The 26270-nt window shown below is 36.6% G+C and overlaps 1 protein-coding gene across 1 annotated transcript in view; it reads right to left on the bottom strand.

Annotated features, from left to right (window-relative positions):
- The window catches only part of VWDE (von Willebrand factor D and EGF domains), a 94222-nt gene that overhangs the window by 56014 nt on the left and 11938 nt on the right, over positions 1–26270 (bottom strand). Inside the window, exons 3-7 of the mRNA XM_053553480.1 lie at positions 17157–17388; positions 7253–7318; positions 4340–4587; positions 3682–3771; positions 1018–1162 (exon numbers count right to left, since the gene is read on the bottom strand). Of these exons, the coding sequence (XP_053409455.1) occupies positions 1018–1162; positions 3682–3771; positions 4340–4587; positions 7253–7318; positions 17157–17388 (781 nt within the window). The remainder of the gene's footprint in view (positions 1–1017; positions 1163–3681; positions 3772–4339; positions 4588–7252; positions 7319–17156; positions 17389–26270) is intronic.

The following is a 26270-nucleotide window of genomic DNA, read 5'->3' as shown; positions in this document are numbered from 1 at the left end:
GCCTCCCAAGTAGCTGGGACTACAGATGTCCACCACAATGCCTGGCTTTTCTCTTTTTTAGTAAAGGTAGAGTCTTGCTCTTACTCAGGTTGGTCTCAGAACTCCTCATCCTCAGGCCTTGACCTTCCAGAGTGCTAGAATTACAGGTGAGAGCCACTGTGCCCAGCCTCTCCTGGATTTCTTATCCTCTGTTTCTCTGATTTAATTAGGTCTAATAAACACATAAAGACCTAGGTACCTTGTGTTTGGTATAACTACTAAACAAAATGTCATGTTTTGTAGTGAAAAGGCATGTGGTATGTGAGCAGAATTATAAACTCTCTTAAAGGAAGTATGTTAAATTGCATATCTCCTATCAGCTTTGATCTCTACATCAGGGGCTTAGGAGTAAAAAAAAATAACTCATTAACCTAATCACTGTTTGATGGTTCGTCTGCTCATGTTCTATCTTGTTCCGTGGGAGAATTTCTGCTCTCTCTGTAAGACCTATAACAGTGACACATATGTGGCCATGCATCAGGACATCTATATAATTAATAATTCACATAGAAGAATTTTAAGACAAAAAAATCCGAACATAAACTTTGATTAGGGAGAGAAGTGTGATGAATGCATTATGAAATCTGTATTTCAAAAGCTTGAAATGTTAGGGTAGCTTATCACGACTCCCTCAGTGGAGATGATATGAAAAATCATAAAGAGAAATTTGTCCCTCAATCTTTGAGAACACAGCAAGGAAAAATCTAAGTGGGCAGATGACAAAAAAATAGGAGAAAGATGATAATGAAGAGGAGATTGTTCCCTTTTTTTTTTTTTTTCTTTATGCTTTGACGCCAGGAAGAACAAATGTGAATTTCTTTGGAAAACATGAATTTGGCCCGGTATTAGTAATATGATTGAGCTATATTTGATGTAAACATGCAACATAATTTACCATATAACTACCCTTTTTCTAGAAGAAAAATAAGCATTATTGTTTGAAATCTAATATTTAATTAAGTGAATTTGGTATATTACCTTTATCAACAGTTTTTAGTCTTAACGAGATTTTGCATTCTTGATTAAACTCACTAAATTCAGGACAAACAATAGGAACTGTGCTCTCTATCCTTAACTGGTATTCTTTCCCATCTTCTGATATAGTGCTCAATTCAGGTTGCAGCTGGTATAAGAAAATACGTAAAGAAGTTATGTTAAAATAGAATTTATTTCTCAGGCATATTTTTGAATAAGCATTTTCTCAATAGCTCATCTTTTGTTAAATGAGCTGGTAATAAGTAGAATTTTTTACACTTTATTTTACTATATTTTGTTTTATTTTTTATTTTATTTTAGAAATGGAGTCTTGCTCTATTGCCCAGTCTGGAGTACACTGGCCTGATCATAGCTCACTGCACCTCAAACTCCTGGGCTCAAGGGATCCTCCTGCCTCAGCCTCCTGAGTAGCTGGGACTCTGGCTGTGTGTCACTATGTCCAGCTAGAAAGCACTGGAAATTTTTTAACTAAATAAGGTCAATTAAAACCACACTCATAAAAGTATAGGCAGAGCACAGAGAGTACATGGAGCTGATGAGCACAGACGGAGGAGTACATGGAGCTGATGTGCTGCTCTGAGGTTGGACCCAGTCTGGCTCCCTACATATGCTGCCTTTGTTATCCTGGTTCTGTGATGGCACTGGAGGATGGAGAAGAAAGAACGATTCTTATTTTCTTCTAAGAGTCTGGTTATTCTTACAGATTAATATTCGCCATGTCAATTAGAAATGTACATATTTTAATCAAATTATTGTTATCATATGAACTATCTTAGCTTATTTCTCAGCTTCTGAGCAACAGCTACAACATGGGACTGCCCCTATTCCAAGGTCAATCCTTTTTTGAGGCAGAGATATTTGTATGCAGCCTCAAGTCTTGGCTATGTCTCAGAACAGGTGTTTCTTAGTACTGAATATTCTCCCCGTGAGCCCATTTAGAAATAGTATGTGAGGGCTAAACTTTGGCTATTGACATAGTTTGCTGAGTGCTTACCAACGTAGAGTAAAAGGTTCCCGTGTTCCCACGGCATTTGACCTGTACTTCCCCCCACATTGTGCTTGTGCTATTCTGATAACATGGTTCACTCTTCTTACTCCTTCCCTGTTCACTGTGGTATATACACGGACTTCATTAAGGGCCAAGGTTTATCCTGGTTCTGTGTCCCATTCTCACAACCTATCAATGATCCCCTCTCATCTTTTAACTAGGAATGATTCAGGTGAAACTCCAATCCCTGGGTGAGACCTCTCCACTGTGCTGGCCTACCTGGACCTTGTGATATTCTCCCATCTTCTTCCACTCCTCCTGAGTTTCCTATCACCTTCCTATCAGCTCATTCGCTGGAACAGCTCATTGATTCTTGAATCCCAGTGCTGCAAGCAGCAACAAAATGCATTGCCTTGTTTAGCTGGCTCAATCACTGCAGTCCATAAAACTCAGAGCTCTGGTGTGTGTACACCATGGAGTACCACTGATTCCATCCATGCAATAATTTGGATGGAATTGGAGGCTATTATCTCAAGAATGGAAAAACAACACATGACTGTCTAACAATTTGGAACTAATTGATGGGCATGCAGGACACAGAAAGAAGCAAACGTAATTGGAAATCAAGAAGACAGAAAGAGAGAGGAGGGGAAAGGAAAAAACTACGAAACAGGTACCATGAACACTATGCAGGTGACAAGGACACTTAGAGCCCTGACTAAAGTATTGCAAAAGCTATGTACAAAAAAAAAAAGAAAAAAAAAAAAGCTATGTACCTAACAAAAATATTTGTACTCCCTCATTATTTTGAAATTAAAACAATTAAAATCCTCAAAACTATAGGTCACTTCAGCTCCAGTGACAGCACTGGTTCTCAACCTTCCTATTGCCTCCTAATGCCACGACCTTTTAATATAGTTCCTCATGTTGTGGTGACCCCCAACCATAAAATTATTTTTGTTGCTACTTCATAACTGTAATTTTGCTGCTGTTATGAATCGTCATGTAAATATCTGATATGCAGGATATATTTTCATGGTTACAAAGGGGTTGCGAACCACAGGTTGAGAACCACTGAGTTAGAGGGTCTACTACTTTGCCTGGTACCTGTTTTGTAAAATTCATTCTAAGTGAATACCAACATGCTAACTTTTAGTAACACGGTGTAATAAATTGTGGGAAGAGAGCTTTTGTTTTATTCTAACAAAGAAAAGCAAGTATATCCCAATTTCTGTTCATTAACAGGGATCCTCAAACTTTGTTGTACATTCGAATTATTGGGTCTCAACATTTTGAGTTAGTCTGCAATGAAGTCTGTGATGGGAAACACAATTTCAGAGGAATTGCCTTTTTTTTTTCTGAGACAGAGTCTCACTACATTGCCCTCAGTAGAGTGCTGTAATGTCACAGCTCACAGCAAACTCCAACTCTTGGGCTTAAGCAATTCTCTTGCCTCAGCCTCCCAGCCTCCCACTCAGCTGGGACTACAGGCACCAACCACAACACCTGGCTATTTTCTTATAGTTGTCATTGTTGTTTAGCTGGCCTGGGCCAGGCTTGAACCTGCCAGCTTTGGTGCATGTGGCTGTCGCCGTAACCACTGTGCTATGGTCACCGAGCCGGAATTACCTTTCTGATTCATCCCCATGGCTACTTACCTTAATGCCTGCAAAAAATTCTCGGCTTTCGATGGCTAAACTTTGTATGTGTGGTTTCTCCAAGAAAAAGACAGAAGCACTACAGAATATCTATGAATACAGTTAACAAATAATAATTTAGTAATAAAGTTTCAGAGAAAATATGTGTAAATTATCATCTTTCGATTCTTAATTTTAATTCTTAATAGTGCATGAGAAAATGAAAGCACTAAATAACTTAAAAACTTGTGTGAAATTTGAGAAAAATTCTATCATTATAAAATATCACTCAAATTTCAACATAAATTATAGTAGGCTTCATATTCAAGATGTAGTTAAAAGTGGATAAAATTATTATCATTAAAAAATTAAAGTTTTTTTCTAGAAACAGGTTCAACATTTTAAAATAACAATGAAGTCTATATTTACAAGGATTCATCAATGATAGTCAGCAAATTGCTAAAATAAGATATGCACAGAGAGTCACTAAGATTACTGATTTATCTAGTTAGATGTCATTAGAATTAACACAATTGCCAAGGGAAAAAAAAAACAATAAAAACCTTAATGCTTTATAGTATGGGACAAAATCTAGTTTTAGAACATAATAAAAAAAGGTATCTTTAAAAATCAATATATTCATGACAAGAATAGAAAATCCAAGTATTTTTGAACATACCCTATCTCCAAGTCTGAGATTTATGCCGTCAAATTCTAAGAGAGAGAACGCCTGAACTGTGGTCTCCTGTTTCAGTTCCTCTTTGATTTCCTGAGAAGAAAGCCTAGACCAAGCTATGAGAAATCCCACTGAATTGTTTGTAGGGGAAACATCAAAAGTACACCTACAGAAAAGCCTGGACTCAATCAACTCCACTGTGACCTCTGGCCTTCCTAGAGGTGGAGGTGGCAAGGAAGCAGACAGCTGACCTGATGGGAGAAAAATGCATAATTTTTTACTGGTTAATCTTAAAGGATGGAGAATGGCTTATGAAAAAGACATTCAAAGACTATAGCTCCAGGATTTATCCTAAGAAAAAGCAAAAGAAAAATGATTATTTCTAGCAATCAAAAAAAAAAAAATAGCACATCACATGGTGACCCATAATCATACAAGTCTTGACAGCCAAGCAACTTGTCAGTTCAGCAAGGGTATATTAATGCATGTTGTATACCAGCCTTTGAAAATAAAGGTAATTTACATTTTTAAGAATTATCCTTTCAAAAGATGGAAAAAACAAATAAAACTAAGGTTTAGTGAATTGTATTTTTTGTTGTAAAGAAAAATAGTCACAACCGTAAAAGCAAATGACTTCCTATTTTCTGCTTCTAATTTTATCATACAGTTAAAGTAATCACTTCTCAGGGCTGAAGAAGTTGTTTACTGAAGAGGTCATAATACTGTCTTAGTGAAATACATCAAACGTTAAAGAGCAGTCTTAGTCGTTTCATTTTTCTGAAGTCAAAAAACTTTGAAGTTTTCTCTAAGAACTCATAGAAAGTGTTTAAAGTTCTTAATTCAGGTCATTTGCAAAATTAAATCTGGGGAGCTGGAAAGTTTCTAAGTAAGTTTTTGTTTTGTTTTGTTTTGTTTTAGAAAAAAGAGAAAAATATTTGAGCAATAGTTTAAAAATACAATTTTTAATTTTCTAAAATGTACAATTTTTTATTATATACAGATTAATTTTTTGACAATCAAAGAAATTTCAGCCCTTCAGCTCTAGTGTGTAGATTTTAAAAAATTCTAAGACCTTAACTTAAGATCTCTTCTGTAGGGAAAATATATGTTCAGGTATTTTATTTATTTATTTTTTTTATTTCAAAATATTCAGGGGGTATAAGTGTTTGACATTACATGGATTGCTTTTGTAACGCCTGAGTCCCAGATATGGGTGTGCCTGTCACCCAAATCGTGTTCATAGTACCCATTAGGTAGGACTTTTCCCCTCCCTTTTTTCCTCCCCACCCCTGCTTGATTTGCACTGAGTTTTACTTCCCTCTGTGCACATGTGTGCTCATCAGTTAGTTCCAATGTAACGTTGGAACATTGGAACATCAGTTAGTTCCAATGTAACATTGGAACATTGGTACATGTGGTGTTTGTTTTCCATTCTTGAGATACTTCACTTAGGATCATGTCTCCAGTTCCTACAGATTTATCACAAAAGGTATTAATTCGTCTTTTTTATGGCTGAGTGGTACTCCATAGTACATCACTTTGTCAATTCAAATATTATTTGGCTATTCTCATATAGGGCATGGATTTTCTTTATGATGTGTACTTATTTTAGCAAAATCACTTGAATAAATATTAAATTTCAGCTACTTAATACTTCTCAGAATGGGAAAATTAATTGGGAAAATACTGCTGTACAATTGTGGTAGCAACAACTGAATCTAAAAGTTGTGGGTTAAGGTGAACAGAAAAAGGTTCATAATAAAATAGAATGCATAAAAAAGATGAATTAATACCCTTTGGGACAATCTGGAGGGAATTTATTCATATTTTTTATTTTATTATGAATATTAAAGAAGAGGTCTGGAAAATCCATTTGCAATTAGAGTAGGGCATGAAAAAATCAACTCAGTGACTTATTTTAAAAATTATTATAAAAAGTTTTTTTAAAAGACAAAGCATATTTTTAGACACAGTAGCTGAACATTATATGACCAATTCTGATTTACTTTATGACAATATAGTTTATTTCACCATAAAAAAACACTTTAATTAATTATTTTAATTAATAATTTCTCTTTCATTTTAGAATATCAAATTTGGCTCATAGGCCTCATGAAAAGGCCAGTGTTTCAATAAATAATTTTAATTTCTCTCAGTCTTATAGGTAAATGACATACATTTTATCAAGTAGACTATTTTGAGTAATTTATTTTAAGGGGGTTTTCTTAATATTTGAAGTTAAAGTAAAACATAAAAAGTAGAAAACAAAATATACACATTGAAAGGAAGATAAAACTTTGACCACCTAAATATTCTTGATGTTTATCTTTCAAGACTGATTTGGTACAAATGCAATCATTCCTTAAAAAATTAGATTATACAGTAGAATCTGATATCTTAGCTACTACATACTCATGAATATCAACTCATGCCAATGAATCTATTCCTACATTTTAAAGGTGTTTGCAAAATATTTTGTCATTATTTATATATCATGTGTATTGAATCAATCAGAAGTTAATGGTATTTGCACTTTTTTTTCCACATTAGAAAAATTTTCCACATTAGTAAATATTATTCTTGCATCCTTCCTTAAACACTTCAAGACATATTTTTTAAAGCAGAATTTCCAGGTGCAAATAAATGTAGACTTTTAAGAATGCTGATATAAATTGCCAGATTTTAGCATGAAAGATTCTGCCAATATACGTAGCATACACATACTAACTCTCTGTACCTCTGCCAACTCCAGCACTATTTCTTAAAAGACAATAAATTTGTTTTTATTTTTGATATCCACAAGACTATGTCTATGTCAAATATTAATATAATTCAATAACTAAAACCACAGAATATAAATACTTGTTGAAATTACTAGTTAATAAACACATAATTTACAAAAAATGTACTACTTACGGACACAGTCCCTTCCCATTTCAATTTCATCTGGGCCACATGGGTGTAATTTTACATCAGGAATAGCTGCAAAAGGTAAGGATTGTATGTATATTCAAATGAACATCAAGTTATAAGTCTACATATAGCAAAGATGACAATTCCTTGGAGAAGTACAGAATAAGACTTTTCTTAGTTGTTTTTATTTCTTTTTATAAAACACTTTTTCTCTTTGGAGATGAGATAAAATGGAGGTGACAAGGGATTATATTTCAAAATACTCTTAGCTTTCATATCTTGTTTTCTAGAGTTCAATCTGCAATACTAAATAATAAAACACACTGGCAACATCAAAAGCTGCCAAGAGTATGGAGCAACAAGAACTCTCATTCATTGCTGGTGGGAATGCAAAATGGTACAACCACTTTGGAACACAGTTGGGTAGTTTTTTTTTATAAAACTAAACATACTCTCACCATTTAAAACAGAAATCATGCTCCTTTGTACTTCCTTAAAGGAGATCAAAACGTATTTCTTTTAGTTTTAGAGTAGTGCTGGCCCCACAGAAGTTTAGCAATAGTCTCTTCTTTCTATTGTTCCATAATAATTGGTGTAAACTTTGTATTATAACCTCCTAAAATGTTTGAAAGAACAACTGGAGCCATCTGACCTAGGGTTTTCTTTTGTTTCTTTTTTTTTTTTTTATATTGTCAGTCTTTTTTTTTTTTTATTAAGTCATAGCTGTGTACATTAATGCAATCATGGGAGACCTAGGGTTTTCTTTTTTTTTTTTTTTTAAATGTTCTCTTCTTTAATTTTAGAATTTTTTTTTTTTTTTTTTTTTTTTTTGGCCGGGGCTGAGTTTGAACCCACCACCTCCGGCATATGGGCCTGGCGCCCTACTCCTTGAGCCACAGGCGCCGCCCAGACCTAGGGTTTTCTTTGTGAGATGGATTTATAGATACAAGGCCAATGAGATTATCTGTTTTTGAATGAGCTTTAGTTGCCTGTATATTTAAAGAAGTTTATCTATTTCCTCTAAGTTGTCAAATGTATTGGCATAGAATTGTTAATAACAATTTTTTGTTGTTGTTGTAATACCTATAAAACCCGTAGTTGTATCACAATATTGGTAATTTTCTTGATATTGGTACTTTGTCTTTTTTCTTTACTGATCACAGCGGCTAGAGAATTATGTATTACACTGAATTTCTCAAAGAACAAGTTTTTTTATTTTATTGATTTTTCTCTGTTATTTTTGTATGTTCTATTTCATTGATTTCTATTTTCATAATTCCTTTTTTTTTTTTTTTTGAGACGGAGTCTCATTTTGTCGCCCTCAGTAAAGTGTCACAGCTCACAGCAACCTTAAATTCTTGGGCTATAGCAATTCTCTCTCCTCAGTCTCCAGAGTAGCTGTGCCCGCCACAACGCCCGGCTATTTTTAGAGATGGGGTCTCGCTCTGACTCAGGCTAGTCTGGAATCGGTAAACTCAGGCAATCCACCTGCCCCGGGCTCCCAAGTGCTGGGATTACAGGCCTCCCAAGTGCTGGATTACAGGTGTGAGCCACTGCGCCCAGCCTGATAATTCCTTTCATTTGCTTACTTTGAATCTCATTTGTGCTTCTTTTTCTAGTCTCCAAATATACAAACTGAGGGTCTTTAATTTTTAGCCTTTCTTGTTTTCCAATACAGATGCTTAGTGGGTTTTAATTTTAATCAACTTCAATTTTTATCTAATATTCAAATTTCCTTAATTCAGGGCCCAGAATGTGGTTTTCATGGTATGTTTCTTAGGCACTTGTCAGAAGCGTCTATGCCAGTGGTTCTCAACCTTCCTAATGCCGCTACAGCAATGAAAATAATTTTATGGTTGAGGGTCACCACAACATGAGGAACTGTATTAAAGGGTCATGGCATTAGGAAGGTTGAGAACCACTGGTTTATGCTGTTACTGTTTTGTGGTGTTTCCTCTACACATCATTTAGATCAAGTTGGTTGGCAGAGGGTTCTAGTATCCACTTCTGCTGTTCTTGTTTCTACATGTTCAATTATTGACAGATGTTGATCTCCAATAGTAAATGTAGTTGTGTTTACTTCTCATTACAGATCTATCAACTTTACTGTATTTGGAGTCTATATTAAGTGCATAAACATTTAAAAATATTATGTTCTCTTATTGAATTTAGAGATTTTAGAGATGGGGTCTCGCTCTGACTCAGGCTAGTCTGGGACCGGTAAACTCAGGCAATCCACCTGCCTTGGCCTCCCAAGTGTTGGGATTACAAGCGTGAGCCACTGCGCCAGGGCCTGATATCATTTTATCATTAATAAATGATCCTTGTTTTTCCTGGTAATATTCTTTGCTTTCTGGTCTACTTAGTCTAATAGTAATATAAGCCACTTAAAGTGTTTTGTATTTAGTGTTATTTTTGTCCTTACACTTTTTACTCATTTTTCCTTGTATTTGAAGTGAGCTTCTCCTAGAAATCCTATAGTTGACTCTTGCTTTTTGATTCTATTGGATAGTTTTTACCTTTCAATTGGGGTGTTTATTTCCTATATATTAATTTGTTCATATGATTGATTATGTTTAAATCTACCATGTTGCTTTTTGTTTTCTATTTGCCTTATGAGTGCTTTGTTCAATTTTTCATCTTTTCCTGCATTTACAAAAAATTTAGTATATTTTATTATTCCATTTTATGCCCCTTCCAGACTGATTAACTACATTTTGTTTTATTTTAATGGGTGTTTTAGGGGTTATAAAATACATCCTTAACTTTTAATAACCTACTTTGAATGGACACAATGCCACTTCACATGTACTTACTATAAGGACCCAAGTAAATGGCTAACTAGACATACAGAAAATGTAAAAATGTGTATTTTCATTGATTCTTCTTAAGAAATAACATTATATATATATATATATGTTTGTTATAATGGCTTTGATTCCAAGTATGATCATGAATTAATATTTATTTTCTTAGGGCCTTACAAAATCTCTAAGATTAGATAAATTGTATAAATGTATAAAATGCATAGACATTTTGAGAAAGAAACTGTATTAAAATTGTAACACTTAATATATAGCAATAACAAAAGATGAGTACAAGTCACATTTGACTTCTGTAATTATAAGAAGTGCTCAAGGTATATACAAAATATAATATATAATACAGAGATGCCATCTCTTGTAATGTATATACATGTTTTGGCACCTCCGGTATATGAACTTAAAATAAAAAAATCTTCAAGAGACTACATTGTCAAAGTGAAATTTTATTCTCTAATTTTTGAAGTTGGTGATTTTTAAAGTAAATAATATGACTTCTAGCCAGATAAGATATATTGGCTGGAGGCAGCAATACGTGTAAGTAAAAACAGCATTTGATAGACGGCCTTTGAAGATTGAGAGACGAGCTTGAAAATTCTTCTAAAATGGTCATGATATGGCTTTTTCCAAATAAGCGCCTTAGAAAAGAAGTAAGTGTCAGTTAGCAGAGCTTTCTTTTGCCTTTTGAGCTTTCTTTTTTATCCTGTCTAAAGTGCGGATAAAAAGGCTAAACCTGGATCTTCATCTTGTCAACACGAAGGAATAGATTAGCCAATCACAGAGACTTCAGCCTGACATTGTAAAGTGGTCAAATCACCATCAGCAGTGAACACCTGCTCCAGCAAGAAAAAGAACCTCTTAAGCAGATTAAGAGACTTTCATTTTTGTTTGCTACCTATGTAGTCTAATTCAAGCTCTAAATGGTATTATAAGGCAAGCTTTTATTGGTAAATCAGAGAATAAGTCTGCTCCGAACCTCATACACTAAGAATAAAAAATAACAGTTCTCTCCCAGAAATTCCCTATCCCTAATTATTTGGAGAACTTGAATGTAGAGAATAAAAGAAGTAATTTTGAATATTCAAGGTTGAGAAAATAAGTGAGTGTAATACCATTAACAAAGCAGGAAGTATACTTTAAATTCGGAAGGTGTGTCTTAAAATGCAAATCTGAAATATTATTTTTAAAATTCAGTATAAACAGTAACATATCTGTTCAAGTGATTACTTGCATTTTATGTGATTCTCTGGTGTGAAAGTTTTGTTTTCATTTTTAAAAGGTGTCAATGTTTCTTAAACTAATGTAGGTGAACTACCGTTTTTTCCAGGAAAAACAGAATTTCACACAAATATTTGGTAGTAATACAGGAAGTTTTACAAAACATAACTATTTTTTATGATAAGAGTACTGAAAAATAGGGCGGCGCCTGTGGCTCAGTGAGTAGGGCGCCGGCCCCATATGCCGAGGGTGGCGGGTTCAAACCCAGCCCCGGCCAAACTGCAACAGAAAAATAGCCAAGCGTTGTGGCGCGCGCCTGTAGTCCCAGCTGCTCGGGAGGCTGAGGCAAGAGAATCGCGTAAGCCCAAGAGTTAGAGGTTGCTGTGAGCTGTGTGACGCCACGGCACTCTACCCCAGGGCGGTACAGTGAGACTCTGTCTCTACAAAAAAAAAAAAAAGAGTACTGAAAAATATATATTTTTAATTTTTTCAAAATCTCTCATCTTGGCCACCTAATGAGGATGATGAATCTCTCCAGATTTTCTCCTTCCTAAAGAACACACTATCTCTAGTAAACTGAGCAGATGCTGCCCCTCCTTACTCAACAGACTGCTTTCAGCCAGTTTTAGCTGGACAGCAGCTGTGTAAGAACCATGAAGATTTACCAGCTTGCTCCCCCAGGGCAATTCTCTAAAGCTTCTCTTTCATTCACAGAGGGCAAAATGCAGAGCGCTCTAAAGGACCAGGCCTGGGTGCCCTTCCCTACTCCTGTCTTGTAATGCATACTCTCCCTCTCCTCTCTGAGACCCAGTCTTCCTGTCCTGCCTTCACTCTCATGAGAGAGTGAAAGGCAACATACTCTGATGGCCTTATGGCCTGTCACCTGCTGCTCCTGTTTCTAATGCCCCTCACTCTTTGACCAAGGACCGTTTACCTCCCAGCTCTCTGCATCAATGAGCCCCCTTTTTAAAATTTGGATTAATATGAGGGTACAAATGATTTGGTTACATTGTTTGTGTTTCTAAGGTAAAGGTCAAGTTGTACTTGAGCCCTTCATCAGGGGTGTGCTGATGTGTCCATCAGGTGGGAGCTTACCAATTTTTCTCCCACCTCCCCCTTTCTTTTTCCCTCCTTCCCACTTGAATACACTTGTGTCTTTCTCTCCTATGGGTATGTAGTTGTTTTTCTATTGGTCAATTTTGTCAGAGAGGCTTTTTTGATGACAACTCATAAATGACATCCTCCCCTCACCTCCAGTATTGCCTTCTACAGCATTTAAAAACAATTTTTATTCAGACCATTAATTGCAATTTGTAATTGAAAATTCTGTGCCATGAGGGTAGGAATCAACATTTATTTTTTTCATCACTGTAAGGACTTGCCATGCTGGCTGGAAAAAAAGGAATGCTTCCAGCAGTAAACATGTGTGAAATAATTAGTGGATTATTATATTTGAATGTTGAATATTGCTAGTAAATACTTGTTCAAATAAAATAAATTTCATAAGTTTATATCCATCTTAGTAAACAATTTTATATCATTTCTTTCTTACAGATAGAACTACTGCCTTGCAATGAATGATAAAGTAAACTTAAAATTTTTATTTTTCATAAATGGAGCATATATTATAAAAACAATGAATTAATAATGTGATATATTGAGAACATTATCTTTTAGTCTCCATTCTCATGTAGACAATGATGTCTTTTTACTTAGCAATTTTGGCCAATGATGATACATTTGCATCAACTTTAGAAGTCATTTGGAAATATTATGGGATCCTTGTCATTGTTTGTTAAGAAAAAAATAGTATGTTACAAATACCCCAAAATATTAAAATTGTTATTTTTTATTTTCAAAGAAATAATTAACCATGGGAGAAAACTCTTTTTTTTTTTGCTGGCATTAAGACAAATTATCAAGAGGTAATAATGCTTAAAGGAACTAATTTTTTTAATATTATTGGTTCAAATTTTATAGCTGTGATGAGCAAAATGTTTTTTAGGATTTGATATTTATTTTATATGTATTTGGTTATTAACACCCAAGACAATGTTTCATTTTAATGACTACATTACCCAACTTCACTTCATTACTTGTGTTGCTGTATCTGTGTCTACAGCATTTTCAGTCTCCTATATATGGCTGAGATAATACATTGGGTGGTGTTTTCCTCCCATTGCTTGTCACGCATGAGGTCACCCTTCTCTTAAAGCTATAAGATAAATCCCTCATTTATCAACTTCACTGTTCTCTTAACAGTCCAAGCAAAAATTGTCATTATGTTTGACATCCATTTTAAGCTTCCTGCATGAGAGGAATCTGGCCGATTGTTCTAGCAAACACTGCTGTCAAATATACATTTGCTGAATCCCAGTTTGTTTAGGACTCTTGGTCATGAGGCCCTAATATAAAGGCCATATTGTTTCTAAAGAGTTCATAGTCATGGTTGAATACAGAGAAAAAGAAAATAAAAAATTTCATTAGATTCAATTATCTATGGTGAGCTCCATGACGGTATGTTCCAGCAACTCCCACAAGGATCCTCCGTCACAGCATCCTTAGTCAACACCATGGCCAGTGTCATGCCCAAGAGGCTGATGTGTACCTTATGTCTGCATATGTCATGTTCCCTCTTAGATAACACTTCAAAACAGAACTTTTGAATCCACCCCCCCCTCCGTGGTAATAAGTTTGTACCCTTAGTCTTTCCCATCTTAGTTGCTCAAGCAAACTCCTAGCTAATGTCCTTGATGTTTCTTTCTATCTTACCCATATCCTATGCTTGAACTCTGTCTCTAAAAAACACACCAACTTAATACCCATTTTCCTTTGCCACCAGCCCAATTCTTTTCCATCCACATCCTCTTTAAGCCATCGTTATCTCTCTATAGAATTCATGCAACATCTTCTGGAGTCTCACTGCAAGAACAACAAATGACTTTTTTTTAAATACAATTCTCAGGTCTATTATTCGCCTGTTTAAAAGTCTCATAACTCTCACTATAGTTATGAATAAATCTAAGTTCTTACCACAAACTTCAGACCCTATCTAAACATGCTGTCCGCTTCTTACTTCTCTGACCTTGTCACAGAGTAGTGACCTAAGACTCATCCACCTACTCTGTTCCTACCACATTATTTCTCCTGCGGTTCCTTGAGCTGCCATCTTCATCCATGTCTAAGGGCATTGCATTTGCTGGTCTTTCTTTTTCCTCATATCTTGTCATGGCTGCCTCAGTCTCCTCACTCAGGTCAAAGTCATCACCTATTCAGAGAGAATTTCCCAAGTACTCTTTGTAAGACAGTACCCCAGTGCCAACACATTCCTATCACCGTAATGTTTCCTTTAATTTATAACACATCGATTTCTAACAATCTTATTTTAGTTTATTTCTTGCAATAAATATTTTAGTTTAAAATAATTTTAGATTCATAATAAAGTCGCAAAAATAATTGAGAACTTTCCCTTATACACCCCCCGTCCATCTTCTACAAATGTGAACATATTATAAAACCATGACATATTTCTCAAAACTCAGAAATTGACCTTAGGATTGTACTCTCAAATAAACTGAAGACTCTCTTCAGATTTTGCCAGTTTTCTTCTGATGTCCTGTGTTCCAGTAGCCAATTCACAACATCACATTGTATTATTCATCATGTTGTTCTTCAATCTGTGACAGGTTTTTCACTCTTTCTTAGTTTTTCATAATTTTAAAACTTTTGAAGAGTGTTATGCTGGTATTTTGTAGAGTGTTCTTTAATTTAGGTTTATATAAACTTTCTCATGTTTAGACTGGAGTTATGGCATTTGGGTAATAATGTCACATAAGAAAAATGTCCTTCTTATTGTATGTATCTAGAGATACATCATGTCAACATGCATTATCACTGATAATGTTAGCTTTGATCACTTCATTAATGCAATGTCTGCCTGGTTTTTCCAAAGTAAAATCACTATGGCTTTTTCCCTTTCCATTCACTATAATTTTCAAGCATATCATTAAGTGCAGTCCATAATTAAAATGATGGGACTTATGCTTCATTTTCTTGGTTTAGTAAGTACTATTTTATATTTTTTATAGACAATAAATACTGTCTATAATTTTTCAGGGAAGCATTGTTTCTTTGCCTCTGTTTATTTCATTTTATTTCTCTCTCTCTCTTTCTTTCTTTGAAAGAAAGTCACACTAGAGTGCTGTGGCATCACAGCTCACAGCAACCTCAAATTCTTGGACTTAAGCAATTCTCTTGCCTCAGCCTCCCAAGTAGCTGGGACTACAGGCACCCATCTCAACTCCCAGCTTTTTTTTTTTTTTTTGTAGTTGTCATTGTTGTTTAGCTGGCCCTGGCCAGGTTCGAACCCGCCAGCCTTGGTGTATGTGGCTGATGCCCTACCCACTGAGCTACAGGCACTGCCTTATTTATTTTTATAATACATATATTTATTTCTTTTATTAAATCATAACTTTGTACATTGATGCATTTATGAGTTTACTGCTTTGGTATACAATGGGAAATGCTTACATTGAACTAAGTAACACACCCATCACAATTATATTCATTTCTTAATAGTTTTGAAATGTACCATTACATCATGCACATTAGGTGAGGTCCCCCCAAACACCTTCCCTCCTCCCATATCCCCCCTCTACTCTACTCTCTCTGCTCTCCCCTTCTACTTTCTGAACTATAGTTGTGTTTTGCCATTCATATGAATGTGTAGGTGATCATATATTGATTTCATAGTAGTATTGAGTACATCGGATACTTTTTTTTTCATTCTTGAGATACTTTAGTAAGAAGAATATGTTCCAGCTCCATCCAGGTAAACATAAAAGATATGAAGTCTCCATCCTTTTTTATGGCTGCATAGTATTCCATGGTGTACATATACCACCATGTGTTAATCCATTCATGGGTCGATGGGCACTTGGGCTGTTTCCATGTCTTGACAATTATGAATTGGGCTGCAACAATTATTCTGGTGCAAATGTCTTTGTTGTAAAATAATTTTTGATCATTCCAGTAGAGGAACTGCAGGATCAAATGGTGGGTCTACTTTTAGCTCCTTGAGTGTTCTCTAAACTTCTTTCCAAAAAGGTCATATAGTTTGCATTTCCACCAGCAGTATAGAAGTGTTCTCTTCTCTCTGCATCCACACCAACATCGGTAGTTTTGGAGTTTTGTGATGTGGGCTAATCTTATTGGAGTTAGATAATACCTCAAAGCGGTTTTGATTTGCATTTATCTGATGATTAAGGATGATGAGTATTTTTTCATGTGTTTGTAGGCCATGTGCCTGTCTTCATCAGAGAAGTCGCCCTATTTATTTAATTTTCTAATAATGAAATTATACACTAGTGACTATGGATGTTTATTTTAATCTTTGAGTTATATCCACTTTAGTTGCATATGGTCCAAGACATCTCACTCAAATGTAAGTTTCACAGGGGTAGAGAATCTCATTTGCCTTGCTCATCACTGCAATAATTCTGGACACATTATACATATTCAATAAGTGTTGGTTAATAAAAGATGAAATAATATGAAATACATATTTTCATGATAATTTTTACTCACCACTCTTCATCCCTTAATTAAAGGCTGAAAGGGTTTGAAAAACAAAAGAATTTTTAATACACACTTTATGTTCAGTAAGGCTTTTAAGGTCTTGGTATAGAATTCTAACAAATCCGACCAATTTAAGCCAGAAATTTAGCTTCACTCTAGCAATAAAGGTAGACAAAGTCTCTTACTGAGATTTGCATTAGCTTAATACAACCCATGCAGAGGACAGTACAAACACACCAACTCACAGTTCCATAATTAGCAGTTCACGTGCATTATTGTTTTTTTCTTACCTTCTGCACAATAACCCATGCATCCTTGAGTGGGCTGTAGTAAGTACACAAAAAATGTCCCACAATTTCTCACAGACACCGGAATTTGAAAGAGACAACAGTCCTTTGTAGTGCTGAACAAAAATTGCCATGTGGCACAAGCTGTCAGATGCTTGATCTCCCCGGGAGGCGGCAGAGTTTCTGAATCCCTCAGAGACAGCCAGATGGGGGCCTGAGTTCCACAGCGGTTCATCTTTTGCATCAGAGAAAACAAAGTTTGAACATTCAATGTATTTTCATACATGGCAGATAAATGTGTATCAATGTCGCATTTCCTTCTAAGCAGTATGTAAAACATTAAATTATCAATAATTTACAAAATCAATTTTGAACTTGCACTGTACAAGAAAATGTAGTTGTAAGGAATGCTACATTTAATGGTGGACACCTCATTATTAATATGTTATACTCAATGTAAATACCTTTTCTTCCACTTGTTAACATTGCTGTTACAGACAAGAGAAATTCAATCTTAGATAATTTACTAAAACAGATGACACATTCTAAGATAAGATAGGTCAATCTGATGTCAACATAGAATATAAGGACAAACTAATCTTGAAATTGCTAGAAATAGTATGTTTGTGAAGTTAATTCATAATTCAGGAGGCAACAAAATCAGGGTGAAGGAAGGGATTATTAAAATCTGGCAGTGGAACAACCGTTTAGCAATTTAGAAAAATAAAGCCTACTTGAAACCAATTACCAAAGTCATTTCCAAAGAAAAAATAGGATTAAGTAACTAATCCAGGAAAAACAAAGAGAACCTATATGTAATTTGGGGAGAACCAGCCACTTATTAAATAAATGCATGACATTGATTAAGGCACTCAAAATGCTTTTCTTTTGTGTTAGGTGGACAGTAGTACCCACATCAAAGTCTTATGATACAGTACAAAAAAAATAATGCAACTTCCACATAGCAATGATTCTATAGCTATTAACCAGTTTATAATTCCTAATATTATTATTTTCATGGAAAAAAGGAAAAAATCATAAAGACTGATAAATAAGATTAAGTAATAATTTTAAAAATATAAAATAAAAAGTAAGAAGAAAATTATTTGTAACTAATGTATTTAGTATGTTATTTATTATTATACTGTTGTAGTTCTTATTTTATTTTAACCATGGAACACTACCCATTTAAAAACTCTAAGACAGACTGGGTGTGGTGGCTCATGCCTGTAATCCTAACAATCTGGGAGGCTAAGGTGGGTGGATTGCTTAAGCTCACAAGTTCAAGATCAGCCTGAGGAAGAGTGAGACCCCCATCTTGAAAACTAGCCAGGCATTGTGGCAGGAGCCTGTAATTCCAACTACTTGGGAGGTGGAAATAAGAGAATTGCTTGAGTCCAAGAGTTTGAGGTTGCCATGAGCTGTAATGCAACAGCACTCTACCAAGGGTGACAAAGTGAGACTCTGCGTCAAAACAAAACTTTAAGACCATGCCTCAGTGCCTGTAGCTCAAGTGCCTAGGGCTCCAGCAACATACACCAGAGCTGGAAGGTTTAAATCCAGCCTGGTTATGCCAAACAACAAGGACAACTACAGCCAAAAAATGGCCAGGCGTTGTGCCGGCCACCTGTGGTCCCCGCTGCTTGGGAGGCTGAGGCAAGAGAATCACTTGAGTCCTGGAGTTGGAGGTTGCTGTGAGCCTTGATGCCATAGCATTCTACCCAGGGTGACAGCTTGAGGCTCTGTCTCAAAAAAAAAATAAAAACCCAAAAACCTCTAACACCACTAGTGTACAAGATATACTAACACATAACTCATTAAAAAAAATACAGATGCCTAATGAATACATAAGAATATTCAGGCGGAGACAAGATGGCTGACTGAAGCCAGCTTTTCACAGAGGCTACCATCCAGAGGAGAGTTAAAGGACAGAAATTTAGCAAGTAACCGGGTGGATTAGAGCTGCACCAAGAGAAAAGGTTGAAGAACGCATATCAACCCCGCTGAGGCAAGCTGCGACCCCAAGGATACAAACAAGAGGTACAAAATCCATTACCAAGCAGACAGGAGTCCCCTCCCCCATGACAATGGCTCAGAGTGCCCAACAAACAAGCAGAGTTCAAATGTCCTCCCGCTACACTCCACGGGAGAGACCCTCTGAAAACTGGAACTACCTCCCCTACTAGGGTGCCACAGCGTTCTTCTGCCAGGCATAAAACCGTATATAACTATATATATTCTCTATCAGAAACTCTGACCTCCCAGCACTCCCTTCCACTCTCACTCTGAGGTCTGGAGGCCTGTCCCCCAGGAGTCCAGATTCTTGGGTGATTTCTCGAGGGCTGTGGACTTGGCCTAAACTTCAGCTGGTCAGTGCTGACTCTGGGGCATGGGAGTAAGGAGAGCATGGTTGGCTGAGAGGGAACCACACTGGAGCGGCAGTGCACCAAGACACAGAGCAGCAGCCATCTTTTAGCAACAATAGGGCTCACTCCTGGATATTCTGAAGCCACACCCCCTGTCTCCCTGGGCAACCAGAGGAGGCCGGGCATCTACTCAGGTGGCAACCACCACGGAACAGATCTGGGACAGAAACAGGCCCCGTGAGTAAAGGGTTTGCCTGAGGCAGTACCGACCTGGGTGGAGCACGGGGACTAGAAATGCACATGCAAAGCCAGGAAGTTCCCAGGGCGGGGCTAACCCAGAGGACCACTTTACTGAGCCTAAAATGCACCCCGCCCTCAGGGGATTGTCAGCCTATAGACAAAGGAAGACAGGAGGCTAGAACTGACAGGCAACGGAACACAAACCTGCAGGAGCAAAGATAGGGCCTGGAGCGCAGGGTCTGGGAACTCAAAACAGATTCTCTTCTGCAGGGGAATTTGGTAGGGACGGAGACAAATAACTGCAAAGTTGTTCTGTTCTGTTCTATCAGTGACATCGATCAGGGGCGGGGCTGGAACTGAGTGAACACCCCCCAGCCTCCAGGAAGCGCCTGAGGTTGTCAGTCCTCACCTTCCACTGCTAGATAGAGGTGAAGCGCAGTGGCCTGGGTGAGTAAAAATAGATTTCCTTGTGATTCAGGCAGGTGCAAACCTCTGGAGTATCTGTTCAATAAAGGCAACTAAGTCACAGCCCTGCCGGACTATTAGTGACTGGGTGTGACAGAGGTACAAGGCAGGGAAGGAGGCATGAACCTTCCCAGACTGATCTATTTGCTGGGTGGGTCCTCCTGACTCCATGGAGCACTGGAACAAGCCATATGAGAGTAGTCACCAGGCCCATGCAATCCAGTTGCCAGAGACCTTTTAAACTCTCCCACCTGAGACAGGTGCTGACTGAAACAATTGATTTGGACCTTTTGAACTGAGCCAATCGCCCAAGGACTATTCAGGTGGTGCCCTGGGTGTGTGGTTGTAAGAAGGTTTGATTTTCCTTTTCCAATTGTTGCCTGGTGGGGTGGGGTGGGCGGGGTGACTAAATTGCTGGTATTTCTCCACAGCTGAGACTTCAACCCAGAGTAACTGTTTCACTAGGATCGAACAGAGACTAGCTGAAAACAAGACAGAACCACTTAGCCCCACCACATCAAACAGGGCCCCAGTTTCTCAGGCCATAGCACTGTACGGGTCCTTGACAAAGCTACAGGGGAAAAATCAAACGGTGTAAAACAATCATGGGGCGGTTTCAGCGGAAATTCTCTGGTAACATGAATAACCAGAATAGATCAACCCCCCCCCCCAAAGAAAGATATGGCAGATGTAACTGAAGATCCCATTCATAAACAGCTGGCAGAGATGTCAAAAATCGAATTCAGAATTTGGATTGCAAACAAGATTAATAAAATGGAGGAAAATTTGGAATTAGAAATTTGAGCAGCAATTCAAAAGTCGGAATTAGAAACTTGAGGAGAAATTCAAAAGTTGTCTCAAGAATTTAACGAATTTAAAGACAAAACCACCAAAGATTTTGACGCATTGAAGCAAGAATTTGAAGCCCTCAAAGATATGAAAAATACAGTAGAATCCCTCAGGAATAGAGTGCAGCAAGCAGAAGAAAGGATTTCTGACATTGAAGACAAAGCCTTTGAATGCTCCCAAACTCTCAAAGAGGAACAGAAATGGAGAGCAAAAACGGATCATTCTCTCAGACAGCTCTGGGACAATTTGAAGAAGGCTAGTATCAACCTCATTGGAATCGCTGAAAGTGATGAAGTGGCCTCACAAGGCACAGAGGCCCTTCTCCATGAAAATACGAAAGAGAATTTTCCAGACATGCCAAAAGATTCTGAAATTCAGATAGCAGACAGTTTCAGAACCCCAGCATGATTCAATCCAAATAAGACATCCCCCAGGCATATCATAATTAACTTCACTAAAGTTAATATGAAGGAGAAAATTCTGAAAGCAGGCAGACGTAATAAATCCGTTACCTACAAATGGAAGAATATTAGAATGACTGCAGATCTCTCTGCTGAAACTTTTCAAGCCAGAAGAGGGTGGTCATTCACTTTTAATCCCCTAAAGCAAAATAACTTTCAACCCCGGATCCTATATCCAGCTAAACTAAGTTTCATTTATGATGGAGAAATTAAATAATTTAATGACATTCATATGTTGAAGAAATTTGCCATGACCAAACCAGCTCTTCAGGATATTCTCAGACCTCTACTCCATAATGACCAGCCCAATCCTCTACCACAAAAGTAAACTCAATCAGATACTTTTGATCAAACTCCAACTCCCACAGTGGCGAAAGGATTAAAAATGTCCACTGGACTTTGGAAAAACCCGATACACAAAATTTTACCAGACTTATCAATATTCTCCATTAATGTGAAAGGCTTAAACTGTCCTCTAAAGAGGAACAGATTAGCTGAGTGGATAAAAAAATTTTTAGCACTGCAGGCCAGATATTTGCTGCATACAAGAGTCACATCTTACCTTAAAAGACAAATATAGACTTGGTGTGTGTCACACTTTATGGGGTCAAGACACGATTGCAAGAGGGACTTTACCTAACAATTGCAATCAGTGTAACCTGGCTTATTGTACCCTCAATGAATCCCCAACAATAAAAAATAAAAAAATAAAAAAACAAACAAAAAAAAGACAAATATAGACTCAGGGTGAAAGGACGGTCATCCATAATTCAGGCAAATGGTAATCAGACAAAAGCAGGTGTTGCGATTTTATTTGCAGATACAATAGGCTTTAAACCAACAAAAGTAAGGAAGGATAAGAATGGTCACTTCATATTTGTTAAGGGTAATACTCAGTTATGAGATTTCAATTATTAATATCTATGCACCCAACAAGAATGCACCTCAATTCATAAGAGAAACTCTAACAGACATGAGCAACTTGATTTCCTCCAGCTCCATAATAATTGGAGATTTCAATACTCCTTTGGCAGTGTTGGATCAATTCTCCAATAAGAAGCCGAGCAAAGAAATTTTAGATTTAAACCTAACCTCCAACATTTGATTTAGCAGACATCTACAGAACATTTCATTCCAACAAAACTGAACACACATACTTCTCATCAGCCCATGGAACATACTCCAAAATAGATCACATCTTAGGTCACAAGTCTAACCTCAGTAAATTTAAAGGAATACAAATTATTCCTTGCATCTTCTTGGATGACCATGGAATAAAAGTTGAGCTCAGTAACAACAGGAATCTGCATACTCATATAAAAACATGTAAGTTAAATAACCTTATGCTGAATGATAGCTGGCTCAGAGATGAGATTAAGAAGGAAATTGCCAAATTTTTGGAACAAAACGACAGTGAAGACATGAATTATCAGAACCTCTGGGATACCACAAAGGCAGTCCTAAGAGGGAAATTTTTAGCACTGCAAGCCTTCCTCAAGAGAACGGAAAGAGAGGAAGTTAACAACTTAATGGGACATCCCAAGCAACTGTAAGAGGAAGAACATTCCAACCCCAAACCCAGTAGAAGAAAAGAAATAACCAAAATTAGAGCAGAATTAAATGAAATTGAAAACAAAAGAATTATACAACAGATCAATTAATCAAAAAGTTGGTTTTTTGAAACGGTCAATAAAATAGATAAACCTTTGGCTAACCTAACCAGGAAAAAAAGAGTTAAATGTCCAATCTCATCAATCAGAAATGACCAAGACAAAATAACAACAGACTCCTCAGAAATTAAAAAAATCCTTAATGAATATTACAGGAAATTTTATTCTCAGAAATATGAAAATCTGAAGGAAATTGACCAATACGTGGAAGCACGTCACCTTCCAAGACTTAGGCAGAATCAAGTGGAAATGTTGAACAGGCCCATATCAAGTTTGGAAATAGCATCAACCATACAAAACCTCCCTAAAAAGAAAAGCCCGGGACCATATGGCTTCATGTCAGAATTCTACCAAACCTTTAAAGAGGAATTAGTACCTATATTACTCAACCTGTTCCAAAAGGTAGAAAAAGAAGGAAGACTACCCAACACGTTCTATGAAGCAAACATCACCCTGATCCCCAAAACATGAAAAGACCCAACAAGAAAAGAAAATTATAGACCGATATCACTAATGAATATAGATGCAAAAATATTCAACAAGATCCTAACAAACAGAATCCAGCAACACATCAAACAAATTATACATCATGACCAAGTTGGTTTTATCCCAGGGTCTCAAGGCTGGTTCAATATACGTTAGTCTATAAGTATAATTCAGCACATAAACAAATTAAAAAACAAAGACCATATGATTTTCTCAATCGATGCAGAAAAAGCTTTTGATAATATCCAGCATCCCTTCATGATCAGAACACTTAAGAAAATTGGTATAGAAGGGACATTTCTTAAATTGATAGAGGCCATCTCCAGCAAACCCACAGCCAATATCGTATTGAATGGAGTTAAATTGAAATCATTTCCACTCAGATCAGGAACCAGACAAGGCTGCCCATTGTCTCCACTGCTCTTTAACATTGTAATGGAAGTTTCAGTCATTGCAATTAGGGAAGAAAAGGTGATCAAGGGTATGCATATAGGTTCAGAAGAGATCAAACTTTCGCTCTTCACAGATGATATGATTGTATATCTGGAAAACAGGGATTCTACTACAAAACTCTTAGAAGTGATCAAGGAATACATCAGTGTCTCAGGTTACAAAATCAACATTCATAAATCGGTAGCCTTTATATATACCAACAATAGTCAAGTTGAAAAAACAGTTAAGAACTCTATTCCATTCACAGTAGTGTCAAAGAAGATGAAATATTCGGGAGTTTATCTAACAAAGGATGTGAAAGATCTCTATAAAGAGAACTATGAAACTCTAAAAAAAGAAATAGCTGAAAATGTTAACAAATGGAAAAATACACCATGCTCATGTCTGGGAAGAATCAACATTGTTAAAATGTCCATACTACCCAAAGCAATATACAATTTTAATGCAATCCCTATTAAAGCTCCCCTTTCATACTTTAAAGATCTTGAAAAAATAATACTTTGTTTTATATGGAATCAGAAAAAACCTCAAATAGCCAAGACATTACTCAGAAATAAAAACAAAGCAGAAGGAATCACGCTACCAGACCTCAGACTATACTATAAATCGATAGTGATCAAAACAGCATGGTACTGGCACAAAAACAGAGAAATAGATGTCTGGAACAGAATAGAGAACGAAGAGATGAATCCAGCTACTTACTATTATTTGATATTTGACAAGCCAATTAAAAACATTCAGTGGGGAAAAGATTCCCTATTTAACAAATTGTACTGAGTGAACTTGCTGGCAACCTGTAGAAGATTGAAACTAGACCCACACCTTTAACCATTAACTAAGATAGACTCTCAAAGTATTAAAGATTTAAACTTAAGACATGAAACTATAAAAATACTGGAAGTGAGTGCAGGGAAAACCCTTGAAGAAATCGGTCTGGGTGAGTATTTTATGAGGAGGACACCCCGGGCAATTGAAGCAGCTTCAAAAATACAGTACTGGGACCTGATCAAACTAAAAAGCTTCTGCACAGCCAAGAACACAGTTAGTAAAGCAAGCAAACAGCCCTCAGAATGGGAGAAGATATTTGCAGGTTATGTTTCCGACAAAGGTTTAATAACCAGAATTCATAGAGAACTCAAACGTATAAGCAAGAAAAGAACAAGTGATCCCATCACAGGCTGGGCAAGGGCCTTGAAGAGAAAACTTCTCTGAAGAAGACAGGCGCACGGCATACAGACATATGAAAAATGCTCATCAAAAAAAAAAAAAAGAAAAAATGCTCATCATCTTTAATCATCAGAGAAATGCAAATCAAAACTACTTTGAGATATCATCTAACTCCCGTAAGATTAGCCCATATCACAAAATCCCAACAACCAGAGATGTTGGCATGGATGTGGAGAAAAGGGAACACTTTTCCATTGCTAGTGGGAATGCAAATTAATACATTCCTTTTGGAAAGGAGAACATGTTTGGAGAACACTTAGAGATCTAAAACTAGATCTGCCATTTAATCCTATAATTCGTCTACTAGGCATATACCCAGAAGACCAAAAATCACATCATAACAAAGATATTTGTACCAGAATGTTTATTGCAGCCCAATTCATAATTGCTAAGTCATGGAAAAATCCCAGGTGCCCATAGATCCACGAATGGATTAATAAATTTTGGTATATGTACACCATGAAATATTATGCAGCCTTAAAGAAAGATGGAGACTTTACCTCTTTCATGTTTACATGGATGGAGCTGGAACTTATTCTTCTTAGTAAAGTATCTCAAGAATGGAAGAAAAAGTATCCAATGTACTCAGCCCTGCTATGAAACTAATTTATGGCTTTCACTTTCACCCAGTTATAACCTAAGAATAGGGTGAAGGGGGAAAAGGAGGGGAGGTAGGGGGGAGGCAGGCAGAGGGAGGGTGATTGGTGGGATTACACCTGCGGTGCATCTTACAGGGATATATGTGAAACTTAGTAAATGTAGAATGTAAATGTCTTAACACAATAACTAAGAAAATGCCAGGAAGGCTATGTTAAAAAAAAAAAAAGAAGAAGAAAAATATTCAATTTTGAGAAGGTATTTTTATCCACTGACATTGGAATTAACAATTATCATTATGGG

This window comes from Nycticebus coucang, chromosome 11 (assembly GCF_027406575.1).
Source record: "Nycticebus coucang isolate mNycCou1 chromosome 11, mNycCou1.pri, whole genome shotgun sequence".
Classification (NCBI taxonomy): domain Eukaryota; kingdom Metazoa; phylum Chordata; class Mammalia; order Primates; family Lorisidae; genus Nycticebus; species Nycticebus coucang.
This window is presented reverse-complemented; position numbering and strand designations above follow the sequence as displayed.